The sequence below is a fragment of the Triticum urartu genome, chromosome 3 (assembly GCF_003073215.2).
Source record: "Triticum urartu cultivar G1812 chromosome 3, Tu2.1, whole genome shotgun sequence".
In the NCBI taxonomy this organism is placed as follows: domain Eukaryota; kingdom Viridiplantae; phylum Streptophyta; class Magnoliopsida; order Poales; family Poaceae; genus Triticum; species Triticum urartu.
Window position 1 is genome coordinate 95,894,770 of NC_053024.1, and position 19,294 is coordinate 95,914,063.

Below are 19,294 nucleotides of genomic sequence, written 5' to 3' on the forward strand. Positions count from 1 at the left end.
TTGTAAGAAACACTACATGAAAAAATTTGTATGCCGAGGAGTGTACTAGTATTTCCTAGGGCGCTCAGCACAAAGCATTTCAGAAAAAGAAAATATTGACTTGTGTTTCGTCGTAATCTGAGTGTAATTTGTTGGCCATTCGACTTACAAGAGCGTAAGTTGAGGGCAACCCTAACACAAGAAAAACGAAGGACCCTTGTCTGACACCACCGTACACCAAGCAAAGTTTGAGAAACACTCAATTAGAGCATCTCCAGCCATTCGGCCCCCAAAGGACGCTTTTAGGCGAAAAAATAGCGCCTCTTTGGGGCCTGCCGATGATAATTTGGGTGTGGGGGCGAATCGATTCCCAGCCGAGACCGCACCAGCATGGACGAAATCTTTTTCTAAAACCACAAATTCAACGAAGTTCGGTAACATTTGGACAAAATATAGGCGATTTCATTAATATTTGGCAAATTTTTACATAGATAATAAACATAAAAAACTACTCCAAGTTCATGACGAGGAGTTTGTAGAAGGCGGTGTAGTCGTCGCCGTCGTCATCGTCACGGTCGCTCGGCGGCCCGTCCTTAGGGGCGCCGTCCTTGCTGCAGCCCTGCCCTGGGTCGCCGCAGCGGACCGGCTGGCTCGGCGCAACAACCTCGTCGTCGTTGTCAGAGAGCACGTCGACGCTGGCCTTGTCGCGGCCGCGGCGCTGCGTGGCGATCTCCTCCAGAGCGCGGCGCTGGCGCTCCATCTCATCCTACACGTAGTCCTGACGCGACCATAGGAGGCCGCTCTCCAGGTCTGGGACCATGGCCTCGTGCTCCTTCTTCACGGGGAGGAGCTTCGCTAGCTCCTTCTTCGGCTTGACCAGGTGGGAGGGGAGAGGGGAAGGGGCGCGGCTGCCATCATTGATGACGAGGGCGCCGCCGTGGGTGCGCCGACGGAGCGGCGTCTCCTGCGGCTCGAGCTTGACGGGGAGGAGTGCCGTCTACCCGGAGGAGCGGTAGCCCGAGGGCGACGAGGATGTCATGTCTATGCGCCTCGGCGTCCAGGAGCTTCCCCGGCGGCGAGAGAAGGAGGGCGCCGGGTACTCGAGCGACGGCTCATTGCCACTCTCGATGTGCGCGAGCACGGCGGAGAGGGCCCTCCCCAGTGCGCCCCGCCATAGATGGCGGCCCTCCGCGTTGTGGCGCCCCCCGGCGCTGGGGCACCGTTGGTGGACGCCAGCTGCTCGACGCAGCGCCACTCGAAGTACGCGGTCTAGAGCGGCTGGTTGTCCGCCGCGTACCGCGGCTGCTGGCGCGCCTGCTCCGGCATGTCCGCCCGGATCACCGCGATCTCGGCGGCGCGCTCCGCGCCGGAGGGCAGTGGAGGCATGGGACACCGCCCGTGCTCAGCTGCCATGCACCGGCCACGCGCATGTCGGGCACCGTTGGGTAGTTGACCTGCTGCAGAAGGCGCGCCTCCCAGACGTGTAGCCAGCGGCGGCCGAAGCTGTTGGCCGCCGCTCCGCCGTTGGTGAACCTCTCCATCATGGGTGAATGAGTGAAGGATAGAGGGCGAGAGCAAGGGCGGCGAAGGAGATCCTTGCACTATTCGGAGCAGCCTTGGGCCTCAGAATCAACCTTGTCAAGAGCGCGACACTTCCCATTCGGTGCTCTCCCGTGGAGTTGGATTTGGTTTGCCAAGCACTAGAATGCACAAGTGCGGCCTTTCCATGCAAATACCTTGGCCTACCACTTACAATCAGGAAGGCCACTGCTGCACAATTTCAGTACTTGGTGGAGCAATTTGCTGGTCGTCTACCCAACTGGAAAGCGGCTGCCCTACCCAAAAGTGGCCGGCTCATTCTCATACTCTCAGTGTTGTGCGCGATTCCGATACATGCGATGATGGCACTTTAGATACCTCCCAAAACTCTCACGGCTTTGACGAAGATATGTCGCGGTTTCCTGTGGTGTGGCAAGATGGAGGCTCGGGAAGGGAACTGTGCAGTGGCATGGGACTCAGTTTGCCGCCCCAGATGGGCGGGTGGGCTTGGCATACCGAACCTGAGATGGTTGTAACACTCCACTGTTGGCGAGATGGCCGTGGTTGCAACGCACTGACCAGTCCCGACCTTAGGCTCAGTTCAAGATTACAGTTCCGGCCGAATCTATGGCACTCTTTCGCATGGCAGCTGCAACAACCTGGGCAATGGCGAGACAACGCTCTTCTGGGAAGATAGATGGCTTGAGGGCTATCGGGTCGAGGAGCTGGTACCACTCCTTTACAAAGAAGTACCACACCAAACTAGGGCGACTCGCACGGTGGCTGATGCTCTGGCGGATCACACTTGGGCAGTGGAAGTGGGGGTGGATCTATCTACAACCATGCTTCGACAATTCCTTGACCTATGGCAGCAAGTGGAAAGGCTTAACATCCAACCGGCAACAGGTGACAGCGTCTACTGGGTATGGGAGAAAGACGGCAAGTTTTCGGCGCGATCGGTGTATGCGGCCAAGTTCGCCAGCCTCCAAGTTACTCCTACGGCTGAATTCATGTGGAAGTCCAAGACGCCACTGTGTAAACGCTTCTTCGTTTGGTTGGCCATCAAGGACAGGTGCTGGACCTCGGACAGATTAGCACGGCGAGGCCTCCCACACCAAACCTCATGCCCTCTCTGCAGCCAGCACGATGAAACAGTGACTCACATCATGATCGGATGTGTTTTTGCTCGGGAGGTTTGGGCAAAGGTATGCCTTGCCTTGGACCAGCCAGGCAGGACACCAACAACAACAGAGACGCTGCCTGAATGGTGCCTTCGACAAGAGGAATGTGGGCAGCACAAGAAACTCGCAAGACCAATTTGCATTCTGGTCCTATGGGAGCTGTGGACGCACCGCAACGCCGTAGTTTTTGATGGAGCGGCGCCAGCTACAAGCCAGGTACTACGAAGCATACAGAGAGAAGCCCGAGCATGGAAGCAAGCAGGTCTACTGAAGGGAGGAATTGAGGCATTTTTGGACGGCCTTGAAGCGTGGGTTAGGGCCGAGTAGTAAGTGTAATATGTAGTGGAGTGGATGAAATCCACTTGTAAATACTCAGGTAACTCTCTGAATGCGGAGGGAGTCTTTCCCCTTCCCTCTTTAATATATGATACGCACACTCGTGCATATTCGAGAAAAAAAGGCGGCGAAGGAGAGAAGGTGGTAGGCGCTGGAGGCATGCGAGAGAGAGAGAGAGAGAGAGAGAGAGAGAGATGGCTGTGACGAGTGTGCGGCGAGCGGCGACAAATGCCGACTTTTATAGCGGTGAGGGGGCGTCAACAGTGTAGACGTGTGGCGGGAAAGGGCGGGATGTGCGGTGGCTGGGCATCACTACGCTGCCCATGATCAATGGAAGGCTGACCGGTGGCAGCCTTAGAATTGATTCGCGCGGGAGCCGAGGCGAGGTGATGAGGACGAGATGCCTAGTCGCTGACTCCGGCGGGCAGTTTTGGCGTCATTTTTCTTTCGACCAGCGCCCCTGGCCGGCCCCAGCACGCTGGTTTCGGCGTGGGTCTCGACGCAAATTTCGACCCAAACCGATGAATTTTAGGCTCATGGGGCCGAGCTAAAAAAGGTACCGGGGTGCTCTTGGGCGGGGGGTGTGGAGGAGATGCTCTTACAGGAACTATGATCGATAAAGCGGCTCCGTCTGTACCAGTATTAAAGAAAAAAATATGTCCAATAGATATTTATATCCCGTGGTGCCTCGGCCCCAAACGTTTCCCTTATAGAACATTTATATCCCGTTGCAATGCACGGACATGTTGGGGAACGTAGCAGAAATTCAAAATTTTCTACGCATCACCAAGATCAATCTATGAGTAATCTAGCAACGAGGAAGGAGAGTGCATCTACATACCCTTGTAGATCGCTAAGCGGAAGCGTTCAAGTGAACGGGGTTGATGGAGTCATACTCGTCGTGATCCAAATCACCGATGATCCAGTGCCGAACGGACGGCACCTCCGTGTTCCTCACACGTACAGCCCGGTGACTTCTCCTACGCCTGATCCAGCAAGGGGAGAAGGAGAGGTTGGAGAAGACTCCATCCAGCAGCAGCACGACGGCGTGGTGGTGGTGGAGGAGCGCGTGAACTCCAGCAGGGCTTCGCCAAGCACTACGAGAGACGAGGAGGGAGAGGTAGGGCTGCGCCAAGAGGGAGATTGAATCTCGTGTGTGGCAGCCCCAAACCTCAAGTATATATAGGGGAAGGGGAGGGGCTGCGCCCCCACCTAGGGTTCCCTCCCTAGGGGTGGCGGCAGCCCCCAGATCCCATCTGGGTGGCGGCCACAAGGGGGAGAGGGGGAGGCGCACCTAGGGTGGGCCTTAGGGCCCAACTGCCCTAGGATTTGCCCCCTTCCCCTCTTGGAGGCGCCTTGGGCCTTGGTGGGAGGCGCCCCAGCCCACCTAGGGGCTGGTCCCTTCCCACTATTGGCCCATGTAGGCCTCCGGGGCTGGTGGACCCACCTGGTGGACCCCTGGACCCCTCCGGTGTTCCCGGTACACTACCAGTGATGCCCGGAACACTTCCGGTGGCCAAAACCATACTTCCTATATATCAATATTTACCTCCAGACCATTCCGGAACTCCTCGTGACGTCCGGGATCTCATCCGGGACTCCGAACAACATTCGGTAACCGCGTACATACTTTCCCTATAACCCTAGCGTCATCGAACCTTAAGTGTGTAGACCCTACGGGTTCGGGAAGTCCATGCAGACATGCCGAGACAACTCTCCGGTCAATAACCAACAGCGGGATCTGGAATACCCATGTTGGCTCCCACATGCTCCACGATGATCTCATCGGATGAACCCACGATGTCAAGGACTTAATCAATCCCGTATACAATTCCCTTTGTCTAGCGGTACGATACTTGCCCGAGATTCGATCGTTGGTATCCCGATACCTTGTTCAATCTCGTTACCGGCAAGTCTCTTTACTCGTTCCGTAACACATCATCCCGGGATCAACTCCTTGATCACATTGTGCACATTATGATAATGTCCTACCGAGTGGGCCCAGAGATACCTCTCCATTTACACGGAGTGACAAATCCCAGTCTCGATTCGTGCCAACCCAACAGACACTTTCGGAGATACCTGTAGTGTACCTTTATAGCCACCCAGTTACGTTGTGACATTTGGCACACCCAAAGCACTCCTACGGTATCCGGGAGTTGCACAATCTCATGGTCTAAGGAAATGATACTTGACATTAGAAAAGCTTTAGCATACGAACTACACGATCTTTGTGCTAGGCTTAGGATTGGGTCTTGTCCATCATCATCTATCAACGATCCCGTTAGGAAACCGTAACCATCTATTGATCAACGAGCTAGTCAACTAGAGGCTTACTAGGGACATGGTGTTGTCTATGTATCCACACATGTATCTGAGTTTCCTATCAATACAATTCTAGCATGGATAATAAACGATTATCATGAACAAGGAAATATAATAATAACCAATTTATTCTTGCCTCTAGGGCATATTTCCAACAGTCTCCCACTTGCACTAGAGTCAGTAATCTAGTTGACATCACATGTGATTAACACTCACAGGTCACATCGCCATGTGACCAACATCCAAGAGTCTACTAGACTCAATGATCTAGTTCACATCACTATGTGATAAACACTCAAAGAGTTCTGGGTTTGATCATGTTATGCTTGTGAGAGAGGTTGTAGTCAACGGGTCTTGCCATATTCAGATCCCTATGTATTTCGCAAAACTTTATATCGTAGATGCTGCTACCACGTTCCACTTGGAGCTATTCCAAATTATTGCTCCATTATACGTATCCGGTATCTCTACTCAGAGCTATCCGGATAGGTGTTAAGCTTGCATCGACGTAACTCTTTATGTCGAACTCTTTATCACCTCCATAACCGAGAAACATTTCCTTATTCCTCTAAGGATAATTTTGACCGCTATCTGGTGATCTACTCCTAGATCACCTTTGTACCCTCTTGCCAGACATGTGGCAAGGCACACATCAGGTGCGGTACTCAGCATGGCATACCGTATAGAGCCTATGACAAGAGCATAGGGGACGACCTTCGTCCTTCCTCTTTCTTCTGCCGTGGTCAATCTTGAGTCTTACTCAACTTCACACCTTACAACTCAGGTAAGAACCCCTTCTTTGACTGATCTATTTTGAACTCCTTCAAAAACATGTCAAGGTGTGCGTTCTTTGAAAGTACCATCAGGCGTCTTGATCTATCTCTATAGATCTTGATGCCCAATATGTAAGCAGCTTTATCCAGGTCTTCCTTTGAAAAACACTCTTCAAACAACCGTTTATGCTTTCCAGAAATTCTACATTATTTCGGATCAACAATATGTCATCCACATATACTTATCAGAAATGTTGTAGTGCTCCCACTCACTTTCTTGTAAATACAAGTTTCTAGCAAACATTGTATAAACCTAAAAGCTTTGATCACTCCATCAAAACATATATTCCGATTCCGAGATGCTTGCTCTAGTCCATAGAAGGATTGCTGGATCCAGCATACCTTTTAGCATCCTTAGGATCGTCAAAACCTTTTATTGTATCACATACAACTTTTCTTACGAAAACTGGTAAGAAAACTTGTTTTGACATCCATCTGTAAGATTTCATAATCGAAAAATACAGCTAATGCTAACATGATTCCGACGGACTTAAGCATCGCTACGGTGAAGAAATTCTCATCGTAGTCAACTCCTTGAACTGTGAAAAGACTCTTTCCCACAAGTCGAGCTTCATAGACGGTAACATTACCGCCACCTCCGTCTTCTTCTTAAAGATCCATTTATCTCAATGGCTTGCCGATCATCGGGCAAGTCCACAAAGTCCATACTTTGTTCTGATACATGGATCCTATGGATTTCATGGCTTCTAACCATTTGTCGGAATACGGGCCCACCATCGCTTCTCCATAGCTCGTAGGTTCATTGTTGTCTAACAACATGATACTAAGACAGGATTACCGTACCACTCAGGAGTAGTACATATCCTTGTCGACCTACGATGTTCGATAGCAACTTGATCTAAAGCTTCATGATCACTATCATTAACTTCCTATTCAACAGACGTAGGCTCACAGAAAACATCTTTCTGTGTTGCATCACTCTCTGGTTGAAGTAAAGGTTCGACAACCTCATCAAGTTCTATCTTCCTCCCACTCAATTCTTTCGAGAGAAACTCCTTCTCGAGAAAGGACCCGTTCTTAGCGACAAACAATTTGCCCTCGGATCTGAGATAGAAGGTATACCCAACTGTCACCTTTGGGTATCCTATGAAGATGTGTTTGTCCGCTTTGGGTTCGAGCTTCTCCGGCTGAAGCCTTAAGCATCGCAGCCCCAAACATTAAGAAACGACAACTTTGGTTTCTTGCCAAACCAATGTTCATACGACGTCGTCTCAACGGACTTAGATGGTGTCCTATCTAAAGTGAATGCAGCTGTTCTCTAACGCATAACCTCAAAATGAAAACGGTAGATTGATAAGAGACATCATAGATCACACCATATCTCATAAGGTTCGATTACGACGTCCGGACACACCATAACCCAGTGGTGTTCCAGGTGGCTTCAACTGTGAAACAATTCCACAATGTCTTAAGTGTTTGCCAAACTCATAACTGAGATATTCTCATTGATCAGATCATAGGAATTTGATCTTCTTGTTATGATGATCCTTAACTTCACTCTGAAATCGCTTGAACTTTTCAAATGTTTTAGACTTGTGCTTCATTAAGTAAATATACCTATATCTACTCAAATCGTCAGTGAAGATGAGAAAATAGCGATATCCACCGCACGCTTCAATTCTCATTGGATCACACGCATCAGCATGTATGATTTCCAACAAGTCACTTGCCCGTTTCATTGTACCTGAAAGCGGGGTCTTAGTCATCCTGCCCATGAGGCATGGCTCACATGTGTCAAGCGATTCAAAATCAAGTGACTCCAAACATCCATCGACATGGAGTTTCTTCATGCATCTTACGCCAATATGACCTAAGCGGCAGTGCCACGAGAAAGTGGTACTATCATTATTAACTCTACATCTTTTGGCGTGAACATGTGTATTACCACGACCGAGATTCAATGAACCATTCACATAGGGTGCATGACCATGAAAGGTATCATTCATGTAAACAGAATAACCATTATTCTCTAACTTAAATGAATGACCATATTGCAATGAACATGATCTAATCATATTCATGCTCAACGTAGACACCTGATAACATTTATCTAGGTTCAATACTAATCCCAAAGGCAGATGGAGCGTGCGATGGTGATCTCATCAACTTTGGAAACACTTCCAACACACATCGTCACCTCGCCCTTAGCCAGTCTCCGTTTAGTCCATAACTTTTGCTTCAAGTCACCAGTAATAGCAACTGAACCGGTATCCAATACCCAGGTGCTACCAGGAGTACTAGCGAGGTACACATTAATAACACGTATATACTTTGTTGAAGTTGCCAGCCTTCTTATCTACCATGCATTTGGGGTAATTCCGCTACCAGTGACCGTTCCCCTTACAATAGAAGCACTTAGTCTCGGGTTTGGGTTCAACCTTGGGTTCCTTTACTGGAGCGGCAACTGGTTTGCCATCCATGAAGTTTCCCTTCTAGCCCTTGCCCTTCTTGAAACCAGTGGTCTTGTTAAACCATCAACACTTGATGCTCCTTCTTGATTTCTACCTTTTACAGTCTTAAGCACCGCGAACAACTCCGGGATCAACTCCATCCCTTGCATGTCATAGTTCATCACGAAGATCTAGTAGCTTAGTGATAGTGGCTAGAGAACTCTGTCAATCACTATCTTATCTGGAAGTTTAACTCCCACTTGATTTAAGTGATTGTAGCGCCCAGACATTCTGAGCACATGCTCACTAGCTGAGCTATTCTCCTCCATCTTGTTGGCAAAAGAACTTGTCAGAGGTCTCACACCTCTCAACACGGGCATGAGCCTGAAATCCCAATTTAAGCTCTTGGAACATCTCATATGTTCTATGGCGTTCAAAACGTCATTGGAATCCCGATTCTAAGCCGTAAAGTATGGTGCACTAAACTATCAAGTAGTCATCAGGATGTGTCTGTCAGGTGTTCACAACATCCACAGACGACGTTGTAGGGGTTTGCACATCGAGCGGTGCATCAAAGACGTAAGCCTTCTGTGTAGCAGTGAGGACACTCCTCGGACTACGGACCTAGTCCGCATCAGTGTTTACAATATCTTTCAACTTGGTCTTTCTCTAGGAACGTATTGAAACAGGGAGCTACAACGTGAGCTATTTATCTACAACATATTTGCAAAGACAATTTAGACTATGTTCATGATAATTGAGTTCATCTAATGAACTCCCACTCAGATAGACATCCCTCTAGTCATCCAAGTGAAACATGATCCGAGTCAACTAGGCCGTGTCCGATCATCACGTGAGACGGACTAGTCAACATCGGTGAACATCTTCATGTTGATCGTATCTTCTATACGACTCATGCTCGACCTTTCGGTCTTCCGTGTTCCGAGGCCAAGTCTGTACATGCTAGGCTCGTCAAGTCAACCTAAGTGTTTTTGCTGTGTAAATCTGGCTTACACCCATTGTATTCGAACGTTAGAATCTATCACACCCGATCATCACGTGGTGCTTCGAAACAACGAACCTTCGCAACGGTGCACAGTTAGGGGGAACACCTTTCTTGAAATTTTAGTGAGGGATCATCTTATTTAAGCTACCGTCGTTCTAAGCAAATAAGATGTAAAACATGATAAACATCACATGCAATCAAATAGTGACATGATATGGCCAATATCATTTTGCTCCTTTTGATCTCCATCTTCGGGGCTCCATGATCATCATTGTCACCGGCACGACACCATGATCTCCATCATCATGATCTCCATCATCGTGTCTTCTTGAAGTTGTCTCATCATCTATTACTTCTACTACTATGGCTAACGCTTTAGCAATAAAGTAAAGTAACTACATGACGTTTATGTTGACACGCAGGTCATAAATAAATTAAGACAACTCCTATGGCTCCTGCCGGTTGTCATACTCATCGACATGCAAGTCGTGATTCCTATTACAAGAACAAGATCAATCTCATACATCACATATATCATTCATCACATCCTTTTGGCCATATCACATCACAAGGCATATGCTGCAAAAACAAGTTAGACGTCCTCTAATTGTTGTTGCAAGTTTTTACGTGGCTGCTATAGGTTTCTAGCAAGAACGTTTCTTACCTACGCCAAAACCACAACGTGATATGCCAATTTCTATTTACCCTTCATAAGGACCCTTTTCATCGAATCCGATCCGACTAAAGTGGGAGAGACAGACACCCGCTAGCCACCTTATGCAACTAGTGCATGTCAGTCGGTGGAACCAGTCTCACGTAAGAGTACGTGTAAGGTCGGTCCGGGCCGCTTCATCCCATGATGCCGCCGAATCAAGATAAGACTAGTAACGGCAAGTAAATTGACAAAATCAACGCCCACAACTGCTTTGTGTTCTACTCCTGCATAGAAACTACACATAGACCTAGCTCATGATGCCACTGTTGGGGAACGTAGCAGAAATTCAAAATTATCTACGCATCACCAAGATCAATCTATGGAGTAATCTAGCAACGAGGGGAAGGAGAGTGCATCTACATACCCTTGTAGATCGCTAAGCGGAAGCGTTCAAGTGAACGGGGTTGATGGAGTCGTACTCGTCGTGATCCAAATCACCGATGATCCTAGTGCCGAACGGACGGCACCTCCGTGTTCAACACACGTACAGCCCGGTGACGTCTCCTACGCCTTGATCCAGGAAGGGGAGAAGGAGAGGTTGGGGAAGACTCCATCTAGCAGCAGCACGACGGCGTGGTGGTGGTGGAGGAGCATGGTACTCCAGCAGGGCTTCGCCAAGGACCGCAAGAGACGAGGAGGGAGAGGGGTAGGGCTGCGCCAAGAAGGAGATGTTCTCATGTGATTGGCAGCCCAAAACCTCAAGTATGTATAGGGGAGGGGAGGGGCTGCGCCCCCACCTAGGGTTCCCACCCCAAGGGGTGCGGCAGCCCTAGATCCCATCTAGGGTGGCGGCCACAAGGGGGAGAGGGGGAGGCGCACCTAGGGTGGGCCTTAGGGCCCATCTGCCCTAGGGTTTGCCCCCTTCCCCTCTTGGAGGCGCCTTGGGCCTTGGTGGGAGGCGCCCCAGCCCACCTAGGGGCTGGTCCCTTCCCACTATTGGCCCATGTAGGCCTCCGGGGCTGGTGGCCCCACCTGGTGGACCCTCGGACCCCTCCGGTGGTCCCGGTACACTACCGGTGATGCCCGGAACAATTCCGGTGGCCAAAACCATACTTCCTATATATCAATCTTTACCTCTGGACCATTCCGGAACTCCTCGTGACGTCCGGGATCTCATCCGGGACTCCGAACAACATTCGGTAACCGCATACAAACTTTCCCTATAACCCTAGCGTCATCGAACCTTAAGTGTGTAGACCCTACGGGTTCAGGAGTCATGCAGACATGGCCGAGACAACTCTCCGGTCAATAACCAACAGCGAGATCTGGATACCCATGTTGGCTCCCACATGCTCCACGATGATCTCATCGGATGAACCACGATGTCAAGGACTTAATCAATCCCGTATACAATTCCCTTTGTCTAGCGGTACGATACTTGCCCGAGATTCGATCGTCGGTATCCCGATACCTTGTTCAATCTTGTTACTGGCAAGTCTCTTTACTCGTTCCGTAACACATCATCCCGTGATCAACTCCTTGGTCACATTGTGCACATTATGATGATGTCCTACCGAGTGGGCCCAAAGATACCTCTCCGTTTACACGGAGTGACAAATCCCAGTCTCGATTCGTGCCAACCCAACAGACACTTTCGGAGATACCTGTAGTGAACCTTTATAGCCACCCAGTTACGTTGTGACGTTTGGCACACCCAAAGCACTCCTACGGTATCCGGGAGTTGCACAATCTCATGGTCTAAGGAAATGATACTTGACATTAGAAAAGCTTTAGCATACGAACTACACGATCTTTGTGCTAGGCTTAGGATTGGGTCTTGTCCATCACATCTATGGTTAGGAAACTGTAACCATCTATTGATCAACGAGCTAGTGAACTAGAGGCTTACTAGGGACATGGTGTTGTCTATGTATCTCCACACATGTATCTGAGTTTCCTATCAATACAATTCTAGCATGGATAATAAACGATTATCATGAACAAGAATATAATAATAACCAATTTATTATTGCCTCTAGGGCATATTTTTCCAACAGTCTCCCACTTGCACTAGAGTCAGTAATCTAGTTGACATCACCATGTGATTAACACTCACAGGTCACATCGCCATGTGACCAACATCCAAGAGTCTACTAGACTCAATGATCTAGTTCACATCACTATGTGATAAACACTCAAAGAGTTCTGGGTTTGATCATGTTATGCTTGTGAGAGAGGTTGTAGTCAACGGGTCTTGCTCAATATATGGCGAGCTAAACAGGGGAGATCCTTCCAAACGAAAAACACGGGACGAATGCGAGCGAAGCCTCCCTGCCTGCCGGTTGCCAGCCGACCTGCTGCAGCGCAGCCTGCGACGAGTCCACCTCCAGCTACCGATTTCACCCTCGCTCCACCGCGTCGGCATCGTCCGCACTCCGCGACAGATCTCCCCTCTCTCCTTCCTTGGCCAATCTCTGGTGGTTGCTGCCGCTGCAGCCGTGAACCAGACGCGAGCCGCCACCTCGACCCTTGTAGCCTCGTGCGCCCGTGGCCTGTTCGACGGAATTCCCCGCCGGGGCGCCTGGTTCGGCTTCCGGCGCTGAGGATGCTCTTGCGGGCGTACATGGGCATCCTGGCACGCGGAGCCAGGCCCGACGCGTACACGCTCCTGCCATAATGCCATTGCTCAATGCGCGGTGTGGAGCCGGCTGTCAGACTCCGTTCATGCGCAAGTCGTGGCTAAGTTTGGGCTAGAGCTCAACGCCCGCTTGCCAAAGCTCTCTGGTCCTCAAGGTGAGGAGGCTATCCATATGATTTACAGAATGCTCCAGATGAAGGGGCAGTCATCAGTGCATAGCGAAACCAGGTTTGTTTTGTTTCCTCCAGTCTACAGCTTTCCCTTTGCCTAGTTCGTACTCCATTTGAATATAGAATATGTTACCATGCCTATTCATAATTGCTCAGTAAATCTTGGCACTTCCTATGAAAGTCATCTGTTTATATGCTTTTATTACATAATGGTTTCTTTGAACTTATCCAGGCCTCTTTGTGCCCCCAGTAGCCAGATAAATACATGATTTTATCCGTTTAGAAGACTTAATAAGTTCAGGTTTAGATTGATTTTGGCAACTAGGAGTATCAACCAGCACGTTCAAAACAATAGGTTTGCTCACTGGTCTTGAGCTTGACCCTTTAGCTACTTGTCATATAAACAGTACAAGAAAACCTTGTTTTAGGTGATCCTAACCTCTTTTAGTATGAAGATTAGGGAGATCCTTGAAATTTCATGTTTGCCACACTACTAAGTCAAACATATAAGATTCTAATGTCATATGTGCGTTATGTGAGTTCCATTTCCTTCTCTTCCGTTGATTATTCACCTCGAAGCATCTCTTACTCTTAGTTTCAGTTTGATAATGTGCATACAGTTTATTTCATTTTTTTCTCATTCCGAACCCTTATTTAACTCTGATGAGCACGTGGTAGCAAAATAAAAAGGAGAGCATAACATCTGGAGAAGAAGACTGTGTGATCATTATGTTGACAGCAATGAAACCGCACAGCAGCGTAGACAATTGATATTGCTGTCATTTGGACCCTCGTTTAATCTCAAAACAATCGCGCCCCCGCCAGTGAGCCTAATACAAGGAACGGGTTATTTCTAAAATAAAATTATTTCCAATGACATAAAGGCTCTTTCTAATGACAACAGGTTATTTGTACTATAGGCTCTTTTATTTTATGTTTACACCAAAAAAGAGAGCTTACTACCATCTGTATCAACCACATGCATTTGTCTTGTTTCCCGTTTCTTGAATTAATAGCCTTATGTTGTCATGTGAAGGACCTCCCTCATCAAAAGCCTTCCTTGCCTTAATGGCGCAGTCTTTTGCTCTCACCTCGTCTCTTCTGCAGCCGCCCCCCTCATCCATCAGGGTGTTCACAGCTTTCTCCACCTCATCTCTTGTAATTGTAACCATAACCTCCTGTTTTTCACTTCCCCACTGTGTAACTCCTTTCACTCCAACCTCCACCCTGATTTTCAGCACATCCACCACTAGCTTCTGATTCCAAAACTGCTCCCCAAAGTGTGGCCATGTGATCATGGGAAGACCTGCACAGATGCCCTCTATTGTTGAGTTCCTCCCGCAGTGCGTCACAAATCCCCCAACGGCTTGGTGCCGCATGATCATGAGCTGTGGTGCCCAACCCCTTATGACCATGCCTCTATTTTTGACACGCTCCTCGAACTCGTCTACGAGCCATTCCTTAACTTCTGGAAGCTTAGCTCCTGCTTCGATCACCCAAATAAATGGTTTCCTGGAGGCTTCAAGTCCCAGTCTCAGCTCAACAAGCTGTTGAGGTGTAGTGCAAGCGAGGCTGCCAAAGCTCACAAAGACCACTGAGCCTGGCTTCATTGTATCAAGCCATTGCAAGTACTGGGCCTCACCCATTGACGTCTTGTTTCCTCTTGCGGCCATAGTGTTGTTGTCTTGGTGGAAGAGGCACATTGGTCCAATTGCCCAGACCTTCTTCTTTGTGGTCTGCTCAAAGGATTCACTGTACAATGTCTCCAGTTCTTGGAAGCTGTTAATGACCTCACCATCACTTCTCAGCTCCTCTTCAAGGAACTTCTTACGGATTTGCTCCATACCAGGAATGGAAAGATTTCCCGGGCATTTAGCCTTCGTCAGCTCTAGTGGTGTAGGGAAAAGCCTGATCGTGATGAGCTCATTTTCGTCTTTGACATTTTCAAATACATTATTGTGAAAAGTGATGTACCTGCAAGATGGTCGTAGTTGTTTCAAATACATATGAGTGCAGACTTCTTCGACAAACGTCAACTAGATATGATGATATAGCTGGCCTAAAAACTTGCTCATGAAAACCTTTGGTGTCTGTGATGGAGTGTAAATTACATGTTTTGTTACATAAAGTAGTACTCAGATCATTTTTTTTTCATTTCAGGTGTAGCATTTTGTATGTTCATTGCTTTCTTCTCTATGGAAGAAATTTACACTAGTTTCCCATCCACTGTTGAAGTAAAGCACTTAATTGTAATGTGTCTAGTACAAAATTAATTACTCACAAGGTTTGCCTCTTTTGGTTGTACCTGATGAGGGACGAGAAGCCACAGAAGCCACTAAAGGTCAGCCTCAGGATACCAAGCTCCCTCGCGATGTCACCAGTCCACCAGTGAATCAGGTCACATATGATGCAGCTCGGAGGCGAGCGCTGCTGCTCATGGAGGTATGCCTTGAGCGGCTCCTGAAGCATAGCGATGGCATACATGAAGTTGGGGAGAAGATACGTGGATTGGATCATGTCTAGGTTCTCGCACCCATCCGGTAGGCCGAACTCGGCGCTCGGGAAATGGAGCTCCATGAGCCGAACTTCCAGGCCCGACGCCTCCACATCGGCTGCAAAGCCTGCCAACCTGGAGGCGTTCACTGGCATGGTGATGAAGCTGACATGCGCTCCGTGCTCTGCCAGCAGGCGCGCCATGTCGGTCATGGGGATGGTGTGCCCCTGAGCCAACATCGGTACCAGCACAAAGTGCGCCCTCATGGAGCCGCTCTGGCCATCGCCACTGCCCGTGAAGGTCATGGCTAATCGGCTGTTGTAGCAAAAGTACTGGTGATGGAGTCAGTCAAACTGGGAGAACAGTGACACTGGCAAGATAGCATGATCTGCTGGACACAATCAGATGATGGTCACAATGGCAACTATAGTGTGTGTATATAACACATGGTGCTATACCTTCCCAAGGAAAGTTGACGAGCTGACGATGCAACAACGTATCAAATTGGTCACCTCTTGCCAGTGACGCATGCTCTCACATCAATCATGGACTCGTGGAGTCAGCCATGTGGATGAATCTTCAGGTTCTGAATCGTCAGAATCCAGGCCATCTGATCAGACATTGAGGGCTCAGATTAACCACCGCTACCGCCTGTCATGCTCAAAGAGGAGTCATTTTTACAGGATTTGGATGATCCCCGTGTCTGATGCTGACTTGTCGTATATGCACACTTACTTAACTCTCAAGGCTGTGGAAGGCCGAGCCAGCCGATATAATATGATAGTGCATTATTTTCTGTGTGGAGATTCAGTCATTCGGTGTACTGTGATAGTGGGTGGAATTTTCTTGTTTGTATCCTTTCAGAGTTTTAAGCTAAAAGGAACTCCCAGTGACATGGAAAATATGAGTCCATTTCTGGAGCGACGCAATGCATCCTAATCAACACAGTGGCTTCCTGACGCAAAGAGGTACGACTGAGGCTCCTTGTTTTCATTTTGCTTCATGCACACAGACCAAATGAACTCTATATCTAGAAAGAATTTAATACACCCTAAAAAGAGAATTTAATACAAGACCGCAGCGATTAGCATGAAACAAGGTCTGTTATTAAGCCATGTACAATGCCTGGCGCAATGCAACAGCGCAGTGTCCGGTGCACGGCGGCGCCCCTCCCTAGTTGCTCCCACGAAACGGTGCTTGGCGCCGGCGGCACCATCATGGGAGTCATTGTCCTACACCTCCACCAACTGTGGCTAGTCGTGCAGCGGTAGCAAAATGCAAGGGAGAGCGTAACCATCTAGAAGAGCAGACTGTGTAGTTGTTATGTGGACTGCCATGAAAGAGCGTACATAACAGACCGATGTTGCATTCATTTGGATCATCTCTAATCTCTAAATAATCACCTGTGGGCCTGGTACAGAATTCTATATGATGATATATGTATTCTAGGATCTTTCACTTCATGTTTACACCGAAAAAGCGAGCTTAGGTAATCTCTATCAACCACATGCATTCGTCTTGTTTCCCATTTCTTGAATTAACAGCCTTACGTTGTTGTAAGAAGAACCTTCCTCGTTGAAAGCCCTCCTTGCCTTAATGGCGCAGTCTTCTGCTCTCATTCTCAACTCCTCTGTAGCCTCCCCTTCACCCATCAGGGTGTTCACTGCTATCTCCACAGCACCTCTGGTAACCATAACCTCTTGTTGTTCACTTCCCCACTGTGTAACTCCTTGCACTCCAACCTCTACCCCAAGTTTCAGCACATCCACGACCAGCTTCTCATTCAGAAACTGCTCTGCAAAGTGTGGCCATGTGATCATGGGCACACCTGCACAGATGCCCTCTATTGTTGAGTTCCACCCACAGTGTGTCACAAATCCTCCAATGGCTTGGTGCCACAGGATCAACACCTGTGGCGCCCAGCCCCTTATGATCATGCCTCTGTCTTTGACACGCTCCTCGAACCCATCTGCGAGCCATTCCTCGACTTCTGGAAACTTAGGTCCTGCTTTGATCACCCAAATAAACGGTTTCTTGGAGGCTTCGAGTCCCAGTCCCAGCTCAACAAGTTGTTGTGGTGTAGTGCAAGCAAGGCTTCCAAAACTCACAAAGATCACTGAGCCTGGCTTCCTTGAATCAAGCCATTGCAAGCACTGTGCCTCATCCATTGGTGCCTTGTTTCCTCTTGCGGCCGTTGTGTTGCTGTTTCGGTGGCAGAGGCACATTGGCCCGATCGTCCAGACCTTCTTCCTTGCTATCTGCTCATAAGATTCAATGTACAATGTCTCGAGCTCTTTGAAGCTATTAGTGATCTCACCATCGCATCTCAGCTCCTCCTCATACATCTTCTCACGGATTTGCTCCATACCCGGAACACAAAGGGTTCCAGGCAACTTAGCCTTCGTCAACTCTAGCGGTGTAGGGAACCCCGGGATCGTGATGAGCTCATTGTCATCTGTGACATGCTCCAATAAATTATTGTGAAAAATGATGTACCTGCAATATGATATTAGTTGTTTAGAATACGTTGAAGTGCAGACATTGTTGACACATCAACCAGCTGCAACTGGCGTAACAATATCTGATGAAAATGCTTATTTTCTATACTTTCTTATGCAGTTTGAATTACATGTTTCATTACATAAGGTAGTACACACGTTGATTTTATTATCTTGTGTACTCTATTATATATGTATGCTTTCTTCTTTTCTGGAAGGAATTTACTGTAATATGTCCTTTACTACTGAAGTAAAATACTTAATCATAGCAGCAAAAATATGTCCAGTACTCACAAGGTTTGCCTCTTATGTTTGTACGTACCTGACAAGGGACGAGAAGCCACAAAAGCCACTGAAGGTGAGCCTCGGGATGTCGAGCTCCCTTGCGATGTCGCCGGTCCACCAGTGCATCATGTCAGATATGATGCAGCTAGGAGGCGAGCGCTGCTGCTGACGGAGGTACGCCATGAGCGGCTCCTGCAGCACGGCACAGGCCTTCATGAAGTTCAAGAACAAATTCTTTGATTGAATCATGTCGAGGTTCTCACAGCCATCTGGTAGGCCGAACTCTACACTCGGGAAGTGGAGCTCCACAAGCTGAACCGCCAGGCCCGCCGCCTTCACGTCAGCGGCGAAGCCCTCCAACCTAGCAGCGTTTACCGGCATGGTGATGAAGCTGACCTGCACGCCATGCTCTGCCAGCAGGCGTGCCATGTCGGTCATGGGGATGGTATGGCCCTGAGCCATCATCGGCACCAGCACGAAGTGCGCCCTCGCGGAGCCGCTCTGGCCATCGCCGCTGCCGGAGAGGGTCATGGCTAATCGGCTGTGGCAGCAAAAATGCTAGTGGAGTTTGTCAAGCTGGGAAGACTTGGACTCTGTGCAATGGCATCCGTACTGTCTATATGCACCTGCTGCTATATATCTTCCTAAGTTGAGTTGACGAGCTGACGTTGGAACGGGTGCAGCGTATCAACTTGGGCACCTCTTGCTAGTGACGCATGCTCTAACGTCAGCCATGGACTCATGGAGTCGGCCATGTGGATGAATGAATCTTCTCAAGTTCTGAACCTCCGGAAAGGCGGCATCCAGGCGGTCCGATGGGACATCGGATGGCGCAGGTTAACCCCGGGCACCGCTCATGGTCAAAGAAGAGGACGCCATTCGATACTGCATTGAATTTGGCTGCCCGGATGATGTTCAACTCTGATGCTGACTTGCCGTATATG

At 48.8% G+C, this 19,294-nt stretch overlaps 2 protein-coding genes across 2 annotated transcripts; both read right to left on the reverse strand.

Annotated features, from left to right (window-relative positions):
* Positions 1-13,143: 13,143 nt before the first annotated feature.
* Positions 13,144-16,572, reverse strand: LOC125543080 (UDP-glycosyltransferase 1-like). Its single transcript, XM_048706329.1, has 2 exons — positions 15,379-16,572; positions 13,144-15,047 (listed from the first exon to the last, which is right to left on the reverse strand). Exons 1-2 carry the CDS (start codon positions 15,870-15,872, stop codon positions 14,045-14,047), a joined length of 1,497 nt encoding a protein of 498 aa, XP_048562286.1. The 5' UTR covers positions 15,873-16,572; the 3' UTR covers positions 13,144-14,044.
* Positions 16,573-16,655: 83 nt separating this feature from the next.
* Positions 16,656-19,083, reverse strand: LOC125543079 (UDP-glycosyltransferase 73C10-like). The gene is made up of 2 exons (XM_048706327.1): positions 18,388-19,083; positions 16,656-18,063 (listed from the first exon to the last, which is right to left on the reverse strand). Exons 1-2 carry the CDS (start codon positions 18,879-18,881, stop codon positions 17,067-17,069), a joined length of 1,491 nt encoding a protein of 496 aa, XP_048562284.1. The 5' UTR covers positions 18,882-19,083; the 3' UTR covers positions 16,656-17,066.
* Between the last annotated feature and the right edge of the window lie 211 nt (positions 19,084-19,294).